Consider the following 17,264-nt stretch of genomic DNA (forward strand, 5'->3'; position numbering starts at 1 on the left):
TGTGGTGTTTCGTTGCGACAAGTACAATGTCCCGCGAGCGGAAAAGCACGAAATAAATACACGTTGGATGTCTTTAACACAAAGATATTTATTGTCGCTTCGAACAGGTTCGTTTTTCTTCAGATCCCAACAATACAATAATCTCTGTACGTACATGCGTTAATTTGATCTAACAAACAGCGGATTAATTGAGAATTACGACTATACGCGAGGCAAAAAACTTATAACTAATTCTTACACTACTTACGACTAAAAAGGGAAGAAGAGATTAGAAAAATAATAAAGCATAAGAGGGAGATGGAAATACCCGGGATTTTTGAGTTCGAAACCTTGGGTGGGACACCACGTGGACCTTTCCGTGGAACGTTGTCTCTCGTCCTTCCTTTATATCGTTTCGTACGACTCTTTCGATGGCTTCCTCTAAAGTTCTGTTATAGGAGTTTCTTCCTATCGGTTCGCTGGCTCCTTGTAGCTTCCAATTGTTTCACACTCAATCTGAAGCTATACCACTTCTCCGTCCTTACTCTGCGTCTTCGAGCCCAGACCTCTTCTTTTAGCTTCGTAGTCTCCGATCGTCTTACAAGCGATCCGGAACACTACCTTCTCTCGTCAGTTCTCCTCGAGAGCTCGACCTCGACTCCTTTTCGTTTCTACTTTTTCGCCTTAGGGTCCCACTTCACCCTTTGTTTCATTCCCATTTCTTGGGATTGTTAATCCCACCCAAGGGAAAAAGGTTGGAAAGGAAAGTTCTAGAAAAGTAAGAAATAAAGGAACAAAGAAACTTAAAACTAACTAAAATTAATATTTTATACAATTTTATGGCCGACGGCCACAAGTGGTCCTGGTCTGTTGCCAGGGGCATGATTCGGGTCATGGGGTCATTAAACACCCTCCCACCCAGGCTGCTGCCCTCCAAATTGGGGGCTCTTCCCTGCATGACTGTTCCATAAATTTCAGCCAAATGTATTCTTCCCAGAGAAAATGCAGCTGGGTCTTGTCAGTCCCAGCCACTGCCCCCTCCAACTAAGCATCTGCATTTTCTGCTTTAAACTCTGTGCAAGGAGATTGCCTGCTCTTACACATGATCTACGACCAGGGATGTGTCAATTAGGCTTGGGAATGTGACAATTAAATCACATTGCATCCTGTTCCTTTGCAGACCCAGTCCTGTTTATGAAATAAGTCACCATTTATTGGCTTTAGTTGAACAGCCAGTCTCAGCCTCATCCCGACAGGAAACTGGCCTCATACAAATGCCTTTTGCCTTTCAGTAAACAATCTTTTTTGGAGTGACCGAGTGTGCAAAAAATGTACCATATTCATCAATCAGAAGTTTGAAGCCACACATAATAATATGCCAGGAAAAAGTGCAATAATGTTCAAATGCAACCTGATTGAACACTATTGTACTTTCATTCATTGTACTATTGCATTTTTAATCAGAATCAGAATGATTCTGATTAAAAATTTAGAAGAAACTGAAGAAGTAGTGGTGTGAAAAAGACATGTAGATTTAACTAATGTTAAAGTTACTAAAATTGCTAGTCAATTAGTCAAATTTCTGTTATAGACATTAATGTATGTGTTTTAAATGAAAGTTTAAGTTCAGTAGCACAAAGTAACTAACAATGTTTGTGCAATAAAACATCTTATTTGCTTTGTGTCAGTTCACTTGCATGATTTCTGGATGAGGTAAAATATGTGATATGTAATAAAGTGTTTGCTTTTGAGGGGGTAATAATGTGACATAATATGTGAATGGCCCCATTTCACTTATTTGCAACTATTATTCACATCAATAAAGTTAATATTTGCTTATCTATGGATGAATTAGAAAAAAATAATGAAACACATGATAAACCAAAATGATTTACTTATGTTCATCATTTGATTTGATCAAAAAATGATTTAATAAAAGACAATTTGATAAATGTAATGTCTTTTTTTTTTATCTTAAACTGTGCTCTATTGCAATTCATTTTATTGACAATTACACAACACAGAGACAGTGGGTTTTTCATATCATTTTAGCATGTGCAATTATATAGATAATAAATGTTGTATTTTATATTAAAATGCATTGTGAATGTCAGTGTAATATTCTACAAGAGAATTTTAATTACATTTATGTATAAGCAGCATCTGAAATAGCTGCTTAATTCACACTGAACAACTCCAAAGGACATGATTAGCATTAACAAAACATAACAAGCACCACTCTAAGTCATCCATAGAAAGACAGTCAGCCTTTCTATGGATGACTCTTCCTCATCAAGAGAGAGGACAAGGCCTCACAGATATAGTAAATCTTCACTACAAACACACACACTGTAAAAGTTTTTCTATGAAAAACAAGAAACATCACATTTATGCAAAACTGTAATTCTTGCAGACAAAAATTATACACCATTAAACCTACACAATACTAACCTAATACAAAACAAAAAATGCACAGACACCATCAGGCAGTCATGGACTTAGAAGTTCCACAGTAGAATCCTAACAATCTTGACCAGAATCACATTGACAGAATTGCATCAAATGTCTGGCTGACTAATAAATGCCTCTTTGGAGAAGTGAAAGGGTTCATGATTACCATGCAAGACAAAATCATAAATTCAAGAAACTACAAGAAGCATATTTTAAAAGACACAATAGATGACACTTGTAGAAAATGCCATATCATTCATGAAATTAAACAATACATCACATTGGGTTGCAAGCTTTTAGTATAAACTGACTATATACTAGTTGTACATCAACATAACCAAATAGTGAATATAATACATTACAGTCTTATTTCATACATTAGTTGTATATCAACAATATCATGTAAAACATAATTTCCTGAAAATGTATGCTCCATCCCAAGTTGTCCAAAATGATTGCCTTGTTACTTATACAACCACTTAAAATTAACAAAAAATTGTTAAAATATACTGAAAATATTATATTTACATTTTACTGTAATATACATTTTAGTTGAGTATTTCTGAATGTACAGAATGAAATTTTACCGTACTATATCAAGTATACCACTTGATAAAAATACATGCAATCCAGAATATTCACTATAATGAATAGCATTTAGTAGTTCTTCATGTTCAGAATGTCAGAAGCTGGAAAATGACAATTTTCAGACTTAATAGTCAGATTTAGTAATACTGGGAGTTTAATCAAATAATTCACTTTCTATAAAAACATAAATACGCAAATAAAAATCTCATGTAAAATAAGATCCTATTGTATATGAAAAGTTTACATGCAATTACAAACTATTACACATCCAGTAACCACACCATAAATACAAATCACACATAATCTTAGAAAACAACACACAAAATATAATATGAATACATTATAATCACAGATAAACAATTCATCAGAACAGATATCACATTTATTAACAAAAAATAAATAAAATCACATACATCATAGACATAGCCACTCCAAAAACAACACACAAAATACATATACTGAAAAAAATTAGTAATTATTCAGAACTTGTCCATAAAATAAAACCTGTGGAGAATGTATAAGGCAGTTAGCATGACTATAGTCTTCTCTTGTACAGGCACTAAAGAACTATAGACCTGGCATTTCTATATATATTCTACATGCATTCATTTGGGGAAAATTTGCAACAGCAGATGAATATGTACAATCATAAAGGATTTTTCCTGTTTTCTAAAGTTTCTCTTGATAACTTTAAACAAAAAGCTTTCAATGAGTTCATAATTGTATCTTAAAATTAACAGATAACCTGTTTCCTTATATAACCCACACCTACTTTTGAAATTGACTTTTAAACACAGATGTCCAAAAATTATTAGTACAAAATTATGGTATACTAATTTTAAACATCTATGTAAAAAGGAAACTGTCATTTTTAAACTTCTTATAGTTGTTGTTTTGTGTATTTTATTATGATTTTTATTATAGTTTAGTTGTTATTAATACAGTAGAGTCCCGAAAACTCAGCACTCGATAACCTGGCAGTCTGGATAACTCGGCCACACCTTGGCAGGGCAAAAACGAACTTAGGCAAACTTAATTCTTCCGCCTAAACTCAATCTTTCTATATGGAATGAAGATAGTGCTGATTGACCAATGAGCGCTTCATAGTCCTATCGGAGGTCCGCACGATCATCCGATGATCAACGGCCAATCATCTATTCTGTTTTCAAAACTAACGGTCATTTCTCAATCCGTATTTCTACAGCGACAACCGTTGCTCGTTTGAAAAAGAGGAAAAGCGCAGGAACAGTACATCCAAACAACTCCATCCCGACAACAGTACTCTACAATGGCATCATCCATTAAAAGAAAACAAGTGAACATGTCTATAGAGCAAAAGTTGTGGGCATTAAAGAGACTGGATAAGGGAGAAAGTGTCAGTGGAGTGGCTAAGGACTTGGGAGTCAGCAAAAGTATGATTGGAGACTGGAAGAAGTGGACGGAAATCGAGTCATGGTGTGTTAGCAGAATGTGTACAGCAACATTGAAAGAAAGGAAAAGTATGAAGGAAAGTGACTTTAATGAGGCAAGTGAAGCACTTTACATTTGGTTTCGCCAAACAAGAGAAAAAGGCACACCAATTAGTGGGCCAATCTTGCAAGAGAATGCCTTGAGATCTTACAAAAAATTTAAAAAAGACAACAATCCTAAATTTGTCGCAAGCACTGGCTGGCTTGATCACTGGAAGAAACACTATGGAGTCCAGTAGCTTAGTATTTGTGGGGAAAAACTATCTGGGGACACGGAGGATATGTCTCTGTTTAAAAAAACTTTCAGAATTTTATCAAAGCTGAAGGTTTGACCGGAGAGCGATTGTACAATTGTGATGAAACAGGGTTAAATTATAAACTGTTACCAGCAAAAAATCTTGCTTTCAAGGAAGAACAGTCAGCCCCAGGTTTTAAAAGAAGCAAGGAGAGGGTAACAATCCTAGCATGCAGTAATGTAACAGGTGAGCACAAATTAAAGCTTGGTCTCATAGGAAAATCAAAGAAACCACATGCGTTTAAGCACATTGAAATGGGTAAACTTTCAGTTTGGTACCGAAACCAGTCACATGCCTGAATGAGCTGTGCAATTTTCAAAGAATGGTTCCATGAAGTATTTGCTCCATCGGTTGAGCAGTTTTTAAAATCTAAAAACCTGCCAAAGAAGGCTATTCTGATTTTGGACAACGCGTCTTTACACCCAAACATTGAAGAGTTAAAAAATGTGGACATACGAGCAATGTTTTTACCACCCAATGTCACATGTTATGCCAACCAATGGACCAAGGAGTTTTGGTTAGTCTCAAGAGAAGATATAGGCATAAGCTGTTATCCTCCCTTCTTTCTGCAAATTATGATGGTCAAGGTCTTATCCAGAACTTAAAGAAAATTAACCTATTGTATGTTGTTGGCTGGGTGGCGGATGCCTGGAACGAGTTAGAGTCATTAACACCAGTTCGTTCCTGGTGAAAACTCCTTGATCACAAGGGAAATGAGTTTGTTGAACATGATGATGCAGAAAATGTAAACTTACTTGACCTCCTGAAAAGAGTTCCTGGATGTGCATAAGCCGATGAAAATGACATCGAACAGTGGTTCCAGAATGATACCGAGCAAAACATTATGTCCGATGCAAAAATTATTGCTGCTGTCACAGTTAATGAGAAAATGCTGAAAAATGACGAAGACGTTGACATTGACGGCTCCACTGTACAAGCTCCTAAAATATCACATAGTGAGGGACTAAAGGCTGTCGAAACTGCCCTTCAGTATTTTGAACAAGGTGCGTCGGTAATGGACTTACTGTTCCTTCATCATCTTCATGATGAAGCAGCAAAACGCAGAGTGCAGTGTGGAAGACAACAAGACATTACGCATTTCTTTAAAAAAAGTAGCCAGTTTTTGCAAAGTCGGATAGTTAATTTTCATTGTAGACAGCTTTATGCTTAATAAAGTATCTTTCTGAGGTTTGTCTTATCAGGTAAATTACTGTACACTGTGTATCCATTAATTTTCATTTTCATGTAGTAAAGGCTCTGTGCCTTCATAAAGTACAGTATGTACAGTACTTTTTCTTTGTTTACGGGTATTTGGGCAGTTTATTCTCTGTTGTATTCTCAAGCAAACAATACATACAAGTACAGTACAGTATTTTCTGAGGAAACACTCGTACTTATTTTTTTTAATCCCATTTCTGATAACCCAGCATTTTCACAAACTCGGCCACTCTTCAGTCCACATTAGGCCAAGTTTTCGAGACTCTACCATATTTGTTTTCATTAAAAGCTCCTTCATACCTGAATGGACATTACATTTAAAGTTTTCTAATAAATAAGTGATGTATCTAATTTTTTAGCTATATTAAATTATTTTTTATTTTGTTTAAGTAAAAATATATCTTCACTACTTGATAAGATTTGATAATTATGTGATCATATTAGAAATATATATAAAAATGAGAATTCAAACAGATAACTCAGCTTAATTAATTGCACAATAAAAACAAAAGACTTACCTGAGTAGCTGTAAAATAAATCCTTTCAGTTAATGGAGTTATAACTAATCTGTCATTCAATCCTATATATTCAAAGCCATAATGAAGTACTCCATTACACTGATAAATTTTTATTTCATCTTGGTCTCTTAACCAATAGAATCTTAACTGTCTTTCCCAATCAAAGTCTTTAGCACTGATTATACTGAAAAATTATTTATGAATACATTTCAAAACATGTTTATTATTTTTACAATAATAAAGTTATTCTAGAAATGAAAATTTTTTATCTATAATTGATTGATATTCAATAAATTTAGCTTATAAAAATAATACAAGTAAAAAAATCTAAAATAACTAGAAAATTTATTCAAACATTTTTGCTTTTATAACATATGAAATATTTAACAAATACAACACAATTACAAACATCAAATTCTGATATTTTGATGACTCACATTACCAAATCAAATCTAAAGTTTCATTAAAATAAACTTAATTTATATTGTTTATTATAAATATCATTCTGTATTTTACTTTTTATAATGTATTTATTACAGTGATAGTTTTGAATTTTTGAAATTCCAAATATGACTGTTTAAAATAATTGAAGAATTAATTAATTTTAATGATTTTTACTAGTGTATGAAAACTAACTTTTTGAATTATCAACATATTATTTTTAGATATTAATGTTGAGGTTTCAATTAAAATAAATCAAATAAATAAAGAAAGAATAAATATTTTAAACAGCAAATAATCTCATTATAAAATCAAACACAATAAAAATACTTGTTTCTTCTATTTATTGTTGAATTTTTAATATGTCATCATCTATCTTCTATATCAATCTTATAAATACAGATACATCATCAATAGAGAGTGATATATTTATAACATATTAGTTACATAATGCACGTTTGCCTAACAAGATTGTTATAACAACAACAAGCAAACCTTACAGGTATATGTATAGTATATACAAGTAGTAACAAAAAACAAAAAGAAAAAATAAAACACAACAATGGTACTAATGTATGGTACAAAACAAAAAATAATAATACAACAATAAAGCATATATAATATGTTCAGCTATGTATAATCCAAAAAAAAAAATTTTAGGAATCTGAATATTTTAATCAAGTTTAATATTTTGAAAAATTTTTATCAATTATCAGAAATTCTAAATTCTAATTTGAACAAAGAACAGTTTTTTAAATATTTTGTTGGTGTTACTAAAACATTCAAAATATTATGCATCATAAAATGTGCATTTGTAATAATCAAGTTTAATATTTTGAAAAATTTTGTCTTATTATCAGATCACAACAATTCTAATTTGAACAAAGAACAGTTTTTTAAATATTTTGTTGGTGTTACTAAAACATTCAAAATATTATGCATCATAAAATGTGCATTTGTAATCATAAAACACATCATACAAATTAACTCATTGTAAAATAAAACTGAGATATAATGTATAAAATAGCTATTACGTAGAATTAGTGGCAATTAAATCATTACATTTTATAGCTTAGTGATTAGCTTAGTCATAGCGTAGGAACCAGTAAAGATCAAATTTGTTTTCAATAGCTGACAATCATATATCAGTTATTAAATTCAAAATTCAAATATTTAACTTTTTATTTTCAATCTGTAAGTCTAACTTGCAGAAATATTAAAGTTGGGTATCCACATGAGTGATTTTGCTGATTAATTTGAATACTTTCAGCATTACACTTGCATGACCTAGAAAAATTGAGCATCTGAATAACATGGTTAGGTGTAAATCAGACACTTGAGCCAGATGTATTTTTTTCATCACATAACTCACAGAAAATCAATCATTAATGAGTACTTCAGATCCTAGCCTTTTCCATACAGAAGTCATTTTAAACATTATTGCTTCAGTTCCAAGATGATTTGACATCATTTTCTACAAAATGGCTCAATTACATCAACTGAGAAATTAATAGAAATTTGCAATATACTAAAAATTTTTGATAAAGAAATGGAAACTATAAACAAAATTGCTATGTGGATATCCAGCTTATAGATATAATTTTTTGTTATATTGATTTCTATCTAACAGGAAAAGATATTATTATTGGAAAATTAATCATTGGCATTCCCATTCTAACATCAAACAAATTTTTGTGTCAATCAATAAAATCATTACAAATTTTTTTAATTCAAAAAAAAAATTTAAGAAACACTAAATATATATCTTCATACTTCATTTTTGATAAACCCCTCAGGAATTTAACAGTTTACAGCAAAGTTGACCTTTTATTAAAAGCTTCTCATTTGCTTCAATATTCAAAATGTTAAAAAAAAATTCCTTTTGGCAATGGCATAATCATAAAAATGTATATTAATAAACTGACAATAAATTTTAATAAATTCACAAAAAATTGAAGAAACAGGATGATTAGAAGCAGATGAGTAGCCTCTAATAAAAGGTAAATTTTTTGATAAAACATATGTTTCTGAAATGATGTTGAGGACAAAGTATGAAAATTCTTCATTTATTTAGTGTTTCTTAAATATTTTGTAAATTTTTTAAAAATGATTGTCATTATGGCTATTTTATTACTAGTTATATTATTTTTTAATCCCATTTCTGATAACCCAGCATTTTCACAAACTCGGCCACTCTTCAGTCCACATTAGGCCAAGTTTTCGAGACTCTACCATATTTGTTTTCATTAAAAGCTCCTTCATACCTGAATGGACATTACATTTAAAGTTTTCTAATAAATAAGTGATGTATCTAATTTTTTAGCTATATTAAATTATTTTTTATTTTGTTTAAGTAAAAATATATCTTCACTACTTGATAAGATTTGATAATTATGTGATCATATTAGAAATATATATAAAAATGAGAATTCAAACAGATAACTCAGCTTAATTAATTGCACAATAAAAACAAAAGACTTACCTGAGTAGCTGTAAAATAAATCCTTTCAGTTAATGGAGTTATAACTAATCTGTCATTCAATCCTATATATTCAAAGCCATAATGAAGTACTCCATTACACTGATAAATTTTTATTTCATCTTGGTCTCTTAACCAATAGAATCTTAACTGTCTTTCCCAATCAAAGTCTTTAGCACTGATTATACTGAAAAATTATTTATGAATACATTTCAAAACATGTTTATTATTTTTACAATAATAAAGTTATTCTAGAAATGAAAATTTTTTATCTATAATTGATTGATATTCAATAAATTTAGCTTATAAAAATAATACAAGTAAAAAAATCTAAAATAACTAGAAAATTTATTCAAACATTTTTGCTNTTTCTAACAGAGTTTTCATGTTGTATAAAGTATTGTTTGATTCCTTGTTTCAGGTTTCATACACAAGTTATATTTTCAGTGTCATGAAGTCAATGGACAAGCTTATAACTGACTATAATGACATCCACTTGTAAACTCATTATTGTAAAAAAAACTATATATATATATATGTATATACACTACTGGCCATTAAAATTGCCACACCAGGAAAGTGGCATACCACACATATGAAAGTTGCACAACAGATAGAACATGCTTTGATATGCAAATGATTGGCTTTTCAACACATTCATGCAAGGCAGGCGGCAGTAGTGACACCTATAATGTGTATAAAAGAAGAGATTTTACAGCAGGTTTTTCATACAAAACTTGCATTTGTATGAGAAACCATTTGCACTGTTTTCTGGTAAGAACATTGTTGTTATGCCTCATGTAAGGAGGAGAAATGACTACAAGCACATGTCTGACTTTGATCGAGGTCAAATTGTAGTCTACCAGGATTGTTTATCGTACCACAGTATTGCTGCTTGTGTTGATCATAATCCCATGACTGTCAGCAGAATATGGAATCAATGGGTTTAGGACAGTCATACAGAATGCCATGCAGGATCTCAGTGGTCCACTATCACTAACAGTCGAGAAGACAGACATCTTATCCACATTGCCTTAACAGATCATACAGTCACGTCACAAATCCTTAGTCAAGAAATGGGGTCATTTGCAAGACAAGTGTCTGCACAAACAGTTCAATGATGTTTGCAGCAGCATAGACTGTCAACACGGCGACCATGGTTTTGGCTACCCTTGACGCTGCATCACAGGCAGGAGTGCCTCCAATGATGTGATCAATGATGAACCTGGACGCAGGAATGGGGTCACATCATCTTTTAGATGAATCCCAGTTCTGTTCAGAGCACCATGATGGCTGCATCCGTATTTGGCAGCATTGTGGAGAATGCACATTGCCAGCATTCATTTGACATAATCATACTGACCCATCACCTGGAGTGATGGTATGGGATGCCATTGGATACACGTCTTGATCACCTCTTGTTTGCATTTCCAGCACTTTGAATAGCAGCCATTACATTTCTGATGTGTCTCTGCCTGTGGCTCTGCCCTATCTTCAAGGTCTCCGTAAAGCTGCGTTTCAAGAGGACAATGCATGACCACATGTTGCCCTTATTGTCCTGACCTTCCTTGATACATAACATGTTCGACTGTTGCACTGGCCAGCACATTCTCCTGATCTCTCACCAATTGAAAATGTCTGGTCAATGGTTGCTGAGCAACTAGCACACCACCACTTGCCAGTCACTACGATCGATGACTTGTGGCATAGAGTTGAAGCTGCATCGACTGCTGTACCCATACATGCCATCCAATCTCTGTTCAACAACATGTCAGGCAGACAAGTGTTGTTATTGCTGCCAAAAGTGACTACTCTGGGTATTGATTTCTCAAGATCTATACCTCCAAATTTCCTAAAAATTTAATTATTTGTTCATCCCACTATAATGTATGTGTCTAATAAATATCATTCTGTTTTTTGCATTCCTTCCTGATGTAGAAATTTTAATGGCCAGTAGTGTATTTATTTGTAAAAAATAAATAACACATCTGTTTAAATTTCATAAATAAAAATACTAAATATAATTATAAATGCACAAAAAATACTTTGATAGTAGTGAAACAATATAAAAAGCAAAATAATAAATGTTAAAATGTAAAACTATTACTTAAGTATTTTATGCCATCATTAGATGGCACTTGTTAACTTCAATCTATTTCCTTTCATATTACCAGTGGTGTACCACTGGTACACCACTGGTACTTTTTAGGGGGTGGCAAAATTTCACAATAAATAATAATAATATCTTGTAAAAATTTGAAACATCCTAATCTATACTGCATTGCGCCTATGATAGTACTATTGTCTGGACAGTCCGGGAATTGGCTCGCCAGGTGAACTAGTAGCTTTTTCATCCGAGGATTTCCTGTGAAACCTGTTGACCTTTTTTTTTTGTTTTTTTTTGCTTGTACGATTCGTTTGCGTTCATATACACCACTAATATCCAATTGAACTATTTTAAACAGATTGCTGCACTACCACCGAATTTTTCATTGCTTGTTCTGTGACAAAACTGAATTTTGGTCTCTTAAATTGAAATACCTAAATAAGGCGGGGGGCAAAATTTTCCTCCGCCCCGGGCAGCTGACACCCATGGTATGCCACTGCATATTACTTACTAAAAAAGTTCCTCTTGATAACACAAGAAGACATTCAAGGTTAGCTTTCAAGGCGTCAACATATGTTGATTACACTATCTCAACACACTATTCAAATAACTATTATCAGTGGTATACTTGGTGTATACAGCAATTAAACTTGGGTGTATATGGCNAATAACTCTATCTTATTCTTCTTACTTGTTTAGAATAAATCTGTCTATAATATCCTTTTCATGAATCATAATTAGTAATACCATATTAAATTTTTTTCTGTCACTGTTAGACATTTCGGAAGAAATCTGGAAAAATAATATTGATTATATGTATGTTGACTTTAAATGCACATGAAATATTTAAAGTATAACAAAAACAAATTTTCAAAGTCTAATAATATAAAAAAAGTTATGTCATTACTTTTATACTATCACTCAAATTTTAATAGTAAAATAAGAAAAATACCATGATTTCATGCAAGTAGCCCACAGTGGCAATAGAATGTATTTGGCAATGTATACCAAATAAAAAATTGTAAAAACAAATAAAAACAAGTTTTGCATAATCTGTTTGTGTGGCACAATCAGTTTTGTACCACCATATATCTTGTGTCTTTAGAACAGCCATTGAAATTATGACACTTACTGATATGCAATTTAGTAATACCATCCCAAATATCAAAATTTTTGTTTTTCTACTTTATTTCATCATACTTATAAATTATACTAATAATTAATACATACACTAATCTACACAAAATATATCCAATAACAATAATATTTCTAAAAACACAATGCAACACTGGAGAACAACACTACACTTTAGATTCAAGACATAAATGAAAACAAACAATACTTAAAGTAAAGCATTTTTCAGAGAGCTTGGTAAATCTACTCTGGTTTTGTCTGGCCTTGAACTCACTGTCCAATCAATTAAATAACACTAAATATGGACACAGCACAACATTTATTATTCATTTCATGTACACGAATGACATAAAACTTTACACATCCACACAAGCAAAGCTATCTATTAGAAGTTATATAGACTTATTCCACTGACATTCAAATGGTGTTCAGCCTAGACAAATGCAGGTCACTTACATATAAAAAAGAATCCTGAAGGGAGATTCTTTTATACTTGAAAATAGAGATGTTATTAAATCTATGGATCAGAGCAAAGTCTACAAATATTTAGGATTATAACAAGCCAAACTCACAGAACACAGATACTTACAAAATAAATACATCAAATTAAATTCAATTTGAAGCAAACAATACATGTATCTTCCTAGTAATCACATATTCTTTTGGATATAGATCTGTAAAATGTCTTTAACATATTTGATCTTTAAATTATTCTTTTATAATATTCTATAATGTAACCTCAGGATGACTCATAAAGCAAATTGAAAATGTTTAATTTAAGCATAAATGTTTCACTATTAAGGTTTTGTGTAAGCATAATAAAAAGGACCATTGAATCAAATTGTATTTTATGTAAAGGATTAAATAAACATAATGTGAGAATCTGGGATTGATGATTTAAATTTGTTAAATTAAATAACAAATATTTGTTATAATTTTTGATAAAATTTTATCTGTTTGTAAAAGGAACTTCCTATTTTGATGGCAGAAAATGATACAGTTCCTCCAAAAACAATAGTTAGTGTGTGATTTCTCTCACTCCATCCACAAGACTGCCCGACTTCCATCATGCATTGGAAGTATGGAGGGCTTCTTTCAAATAATCTGATTGGATGAGATTTTTGTAAAAAAGGTAATAGGTCACCTCTAAACATCAGTTGGGCTAAGTTGTGTTATGCTAAGTTAGACAAATTCACCAAGTTCAGTGCAGTTCAATCAACTTAAATCAAGCTCAGGTCACTTGACCTTCAATGGGGTAATATTGAAGATTAGGGAATGTCCCATGTGCTCTCAACTAATCTCTCTCCAATAGAAGACTGCAAGTAGGTAATATTTATGTAAACACACACTCTCTCTCTCTCTCTCTATAAAAGGAATTACTTAATGAGTTGTTATTCGATCTTATTCTTTTAAGGGTCATTTATAATTAGAAGTTTGTTTCCTTAATATGTTTATTTTATATTATTTTGAATTTAATCCTTTCTTAATAAATATATCTTTTAATTATTATCTCATTCAATTCATTTATGCCTAACTCCATCGTTGGCCCATGTTTCAAATTGGACCCTCCTAAAATTCTGGTAAATTTTAATATATATTTTTCTACTTGAAAAAGTTTAATCTATTAAGTTAGTCTGAGAAAGCTAAGATATTCACATATTTTCATCTTTCGATGATTAATAATGGCCATCACCCAATGAGATAAGTTGTTCTGGAGACTGCAGTTCTCACAATAAATTCCAAGTTTGATAGAAATTTGTGTTAACTAATTCTTGAAAAATTATATTAATTGTTTCTGTTACTTTATTAATGCAATTTACTAGTTCCTAATTATTTTATTTGCAACATTGGAAATACATTATAAGTCCTGAAAGGTAAATGTTTCAAAAAAATTTTGAAACTCCTTTATGCATTAGTTCCTAAAAATTTAACTACAGTAGGCCCTCCTATAACACAGGTTCCTATAGTTCGGATTTCTATATAACGGCAAAAAAATTGTGACGATATCCATACAAACATGGTAAAAAAAAACTCCTATAATTTGGTAAAACGTCATCGGGCAGCCGAACTACTTTCCACTGTCCAGCGCCACGCTACAGAGAGTTTAGGCGAGTAAATTGAGTTTACTATCATCTGTACAGTATTATATATAAATTAGGTACTGTATATATAATTATATATTAATTTATTGTAACTTTATTATAATTATATATATACTTTTTGCCGTCTAGTGCCACGCTACTGAGAGTTTAGGCTGGTAAGTTGAGTTTATTATCGTCTGTACAGTATGTAAATTAGGTACCGTAAGTCTAATACAGCACTAATTTTATACATTTCTTGTAAAAGAAACATTTCTTATTCAACGGCCATAAAAACTATTTATATTAATGATGTCTCCAAAGTTCAATGAAGTTTTCGCAGAAAAATTATTTATTAGAAATCGCGGCCGCCTATTCATGTGCTGTTCCGCAACGAAAACCAGCTTTAAGCAACGGCATAGTTGAACGGTACACACTCGGTAAGTAATCCTACAATTTTTTGTTTATAGCATAGTTTATATGGATTATTCCCAAAAAAATATACGTATTTTGGAAATGTTGAGTCAAATTAGTCTAGGAATTGATTAATTTTATGGAAGAAAACCTTTCAAACAGCCGTAGTCCGTAAAGTGCATACGTGCTGGGCTGTGATTGGCAAGGACTCGTACAAAATGGATTCATAAAGAACGGAACGTATCTACCGTGTTATAGGGGGGGTCGACTGTATTCAATACATTAGCCGTTTGAAATATCTCTTTTCATTTTGTCAGAATTAAAGATCTTTTCATCACAACTTCAATAAAATTATCATCAAACTCAATGTAAATTATCTCAGCTGAGGAATAATTAACTAAACAAAAACTACTAAAATGGAACTTTATTGAAAGAAATAGTTTCGATCAAAGTTTGATTATCTTCACTTAATTTTATAAATAATAATAAAATAATTATAATATTTGAAACAAAATTGTTAGAACAAAGTTATATAAAATTAATTTTCTATTTTTCTATTCTGTTTTATTGCAATCTAAAAAATCTAGGTTTTTCAGAATTATCCATTAAGAAAGATGTTATTTCTTTGTCTTCAAAAGATTTTCATTCTTTTATCATTTATCAGTTATAGAACATTTAATAATAGCCACTAAAAATGAAGAAATAATGTATAAAAATATTATAGATTAATAAATAGGTTAAAACTTCCATCATTAAAGTTAATTAATTTCAATAATGGAGCCAGAAGAAATCTTTACAACAGAAAAGTATTCATTATTATTTATAAAATTAACTAAAATTTAATGTAAATTCATCAAAATATTTGAAGTATGTAATTCCATAATGTTGTAAATGCAAAAAGTAACTTTTCAGGAGAGATAAAAAGCACTTTTTCTGTTGGAATCAATGATTGAAGTTATTGTTAAATATTTTATGCTATCGATACATACAATGTATTGTGTTGTGGTGATGTTTGTAAGTATTTTTCCTATTACATAATAAAAGGTTGGTGGTGCAATTGACCTCTCAGGGAACCATTGATGACGGTGACCTCGTTTTACTCTCCCCCCTTTTTTTCAATGTTGACTTTCTGTGAGTCAAATCAGTGTTATCTTTTGTGTTATCTTGTTCCTTTGTCATGTAACCAGTTACGTGAGTCTAACCAGTTTTCCTAATCTCTGAAAAGCAACATCCAATCTAACATATTCATTTTCTAGTGAATAAATTCACTAGAAAATGTTATACCCTATTCACACTGTATATTTTAAGCCAGCTTAAATGACTAAGCCAACTTAAGGTATGAAATATGAACAAAACTGACCTAACGTTAAACCAGTTTAACTACCAACAACCAGCTCAGCTTAAATCGCTTTCTCAAATAAGCTTAAGTCACTTAAGCTTAAGTGGACCTCGAGGAAAGCTTAAGCTTTCGAGGTCCACCACAAGTTCAAAACTAATAGTAGAAGCAGATGTACAAATGTTCGAACAAATGATACTCTTCTCTGATAGCATGTATACGCTGCTTCAGTACAAGAAGTTTAAATAATAATAATATAAATTTCTGTCGAGAATCCATTCTTATCTCAGTTCTGTCACTAAAGTGATATAAACATTGAGAGAATTGTGCTGCCAACGACAACATCATCACTGATAATAAATGTTAATAATACCTAACTAATGTCTTATGCATTTTAAATAAGTTATTTATATTTTAAATTTCTAACTATAAATTACTTTATGATGATTTATCAAAAATAAGCAAAAGTTTAATTTTATTTAAAATGTATATTGAGTACACCTGCTTGAGGGCTAAGCGAATAATTTGCTTTAATTACCTAGTGTGAACAAGTAGTTAATCTTGTTTTTGGCAATGTGACTTAACTTAATTCTGCTTAAACCTTAATCCCGCTTAAAATGTACAGTGTGAATAGGGTATTAGACTGGATATTGACTGAATTCCTTCAAGTTTTGAAGGAATTTGTTTCAATTTTACAATAAAATAGTAAAAAACTCACTAGGTTACAAATTCTCTGGAATAACAAAATGATGAAAA

General features: G+C 31.4%; 1 protein-coding gene and 1 pseudogene across 1 annotated transcript in view; one reads left to right on the plus strand and one right to left on the minus strand.

Annotated features, from left to right (window-relative positions):
- The window catches only part of LOC111631552 (dynein heavy chain 10, axonemal-like), a gene marked incomplete at its 3' end in the record, with an annotated part of 405,219 nt that overhangs the window by 162,378 nt on the left and 225,577 nt on the right, over nt 1-17,264 (minus strand). The window contains exons 35-36 of the mRNA XM_023375809.1: nt 12,238-12,338; nt 9,443-9,626 (exon numbers count right to left, since the gene is read on the minus strand). Of these exons, the coding sequence (XP_023231577.1) occupies nt 9,443-9,626; nt 12,238-12,338 (285 nt within the window). The remainder of the gene's footprint in view (nt 1-9,442; nt 9,627-12,237; nt 12,339-17,264) is intronic.
- Nucleotides 10,217-11,367, plus strand: LOC111631554 (annotated as a pseudogene).

The sequence above is a fragment of the Centruroides sculpturatus genome, unplaced genomic scaffold (assembly GCF_000671375.1).
Source record: "Centruroides sculpturatus isolate CEXI.00-Female unplaced genomic scaffold, Cexi_2.0 scaffold686, whole genome shotgun sequence".
NCBI classification, from domain to species: Eukaryota; Metazoa; Arthropoda; class Arachnida; order Scorpiones; family Buthidae; genus Centruroides; species Centruroides sculpturatus.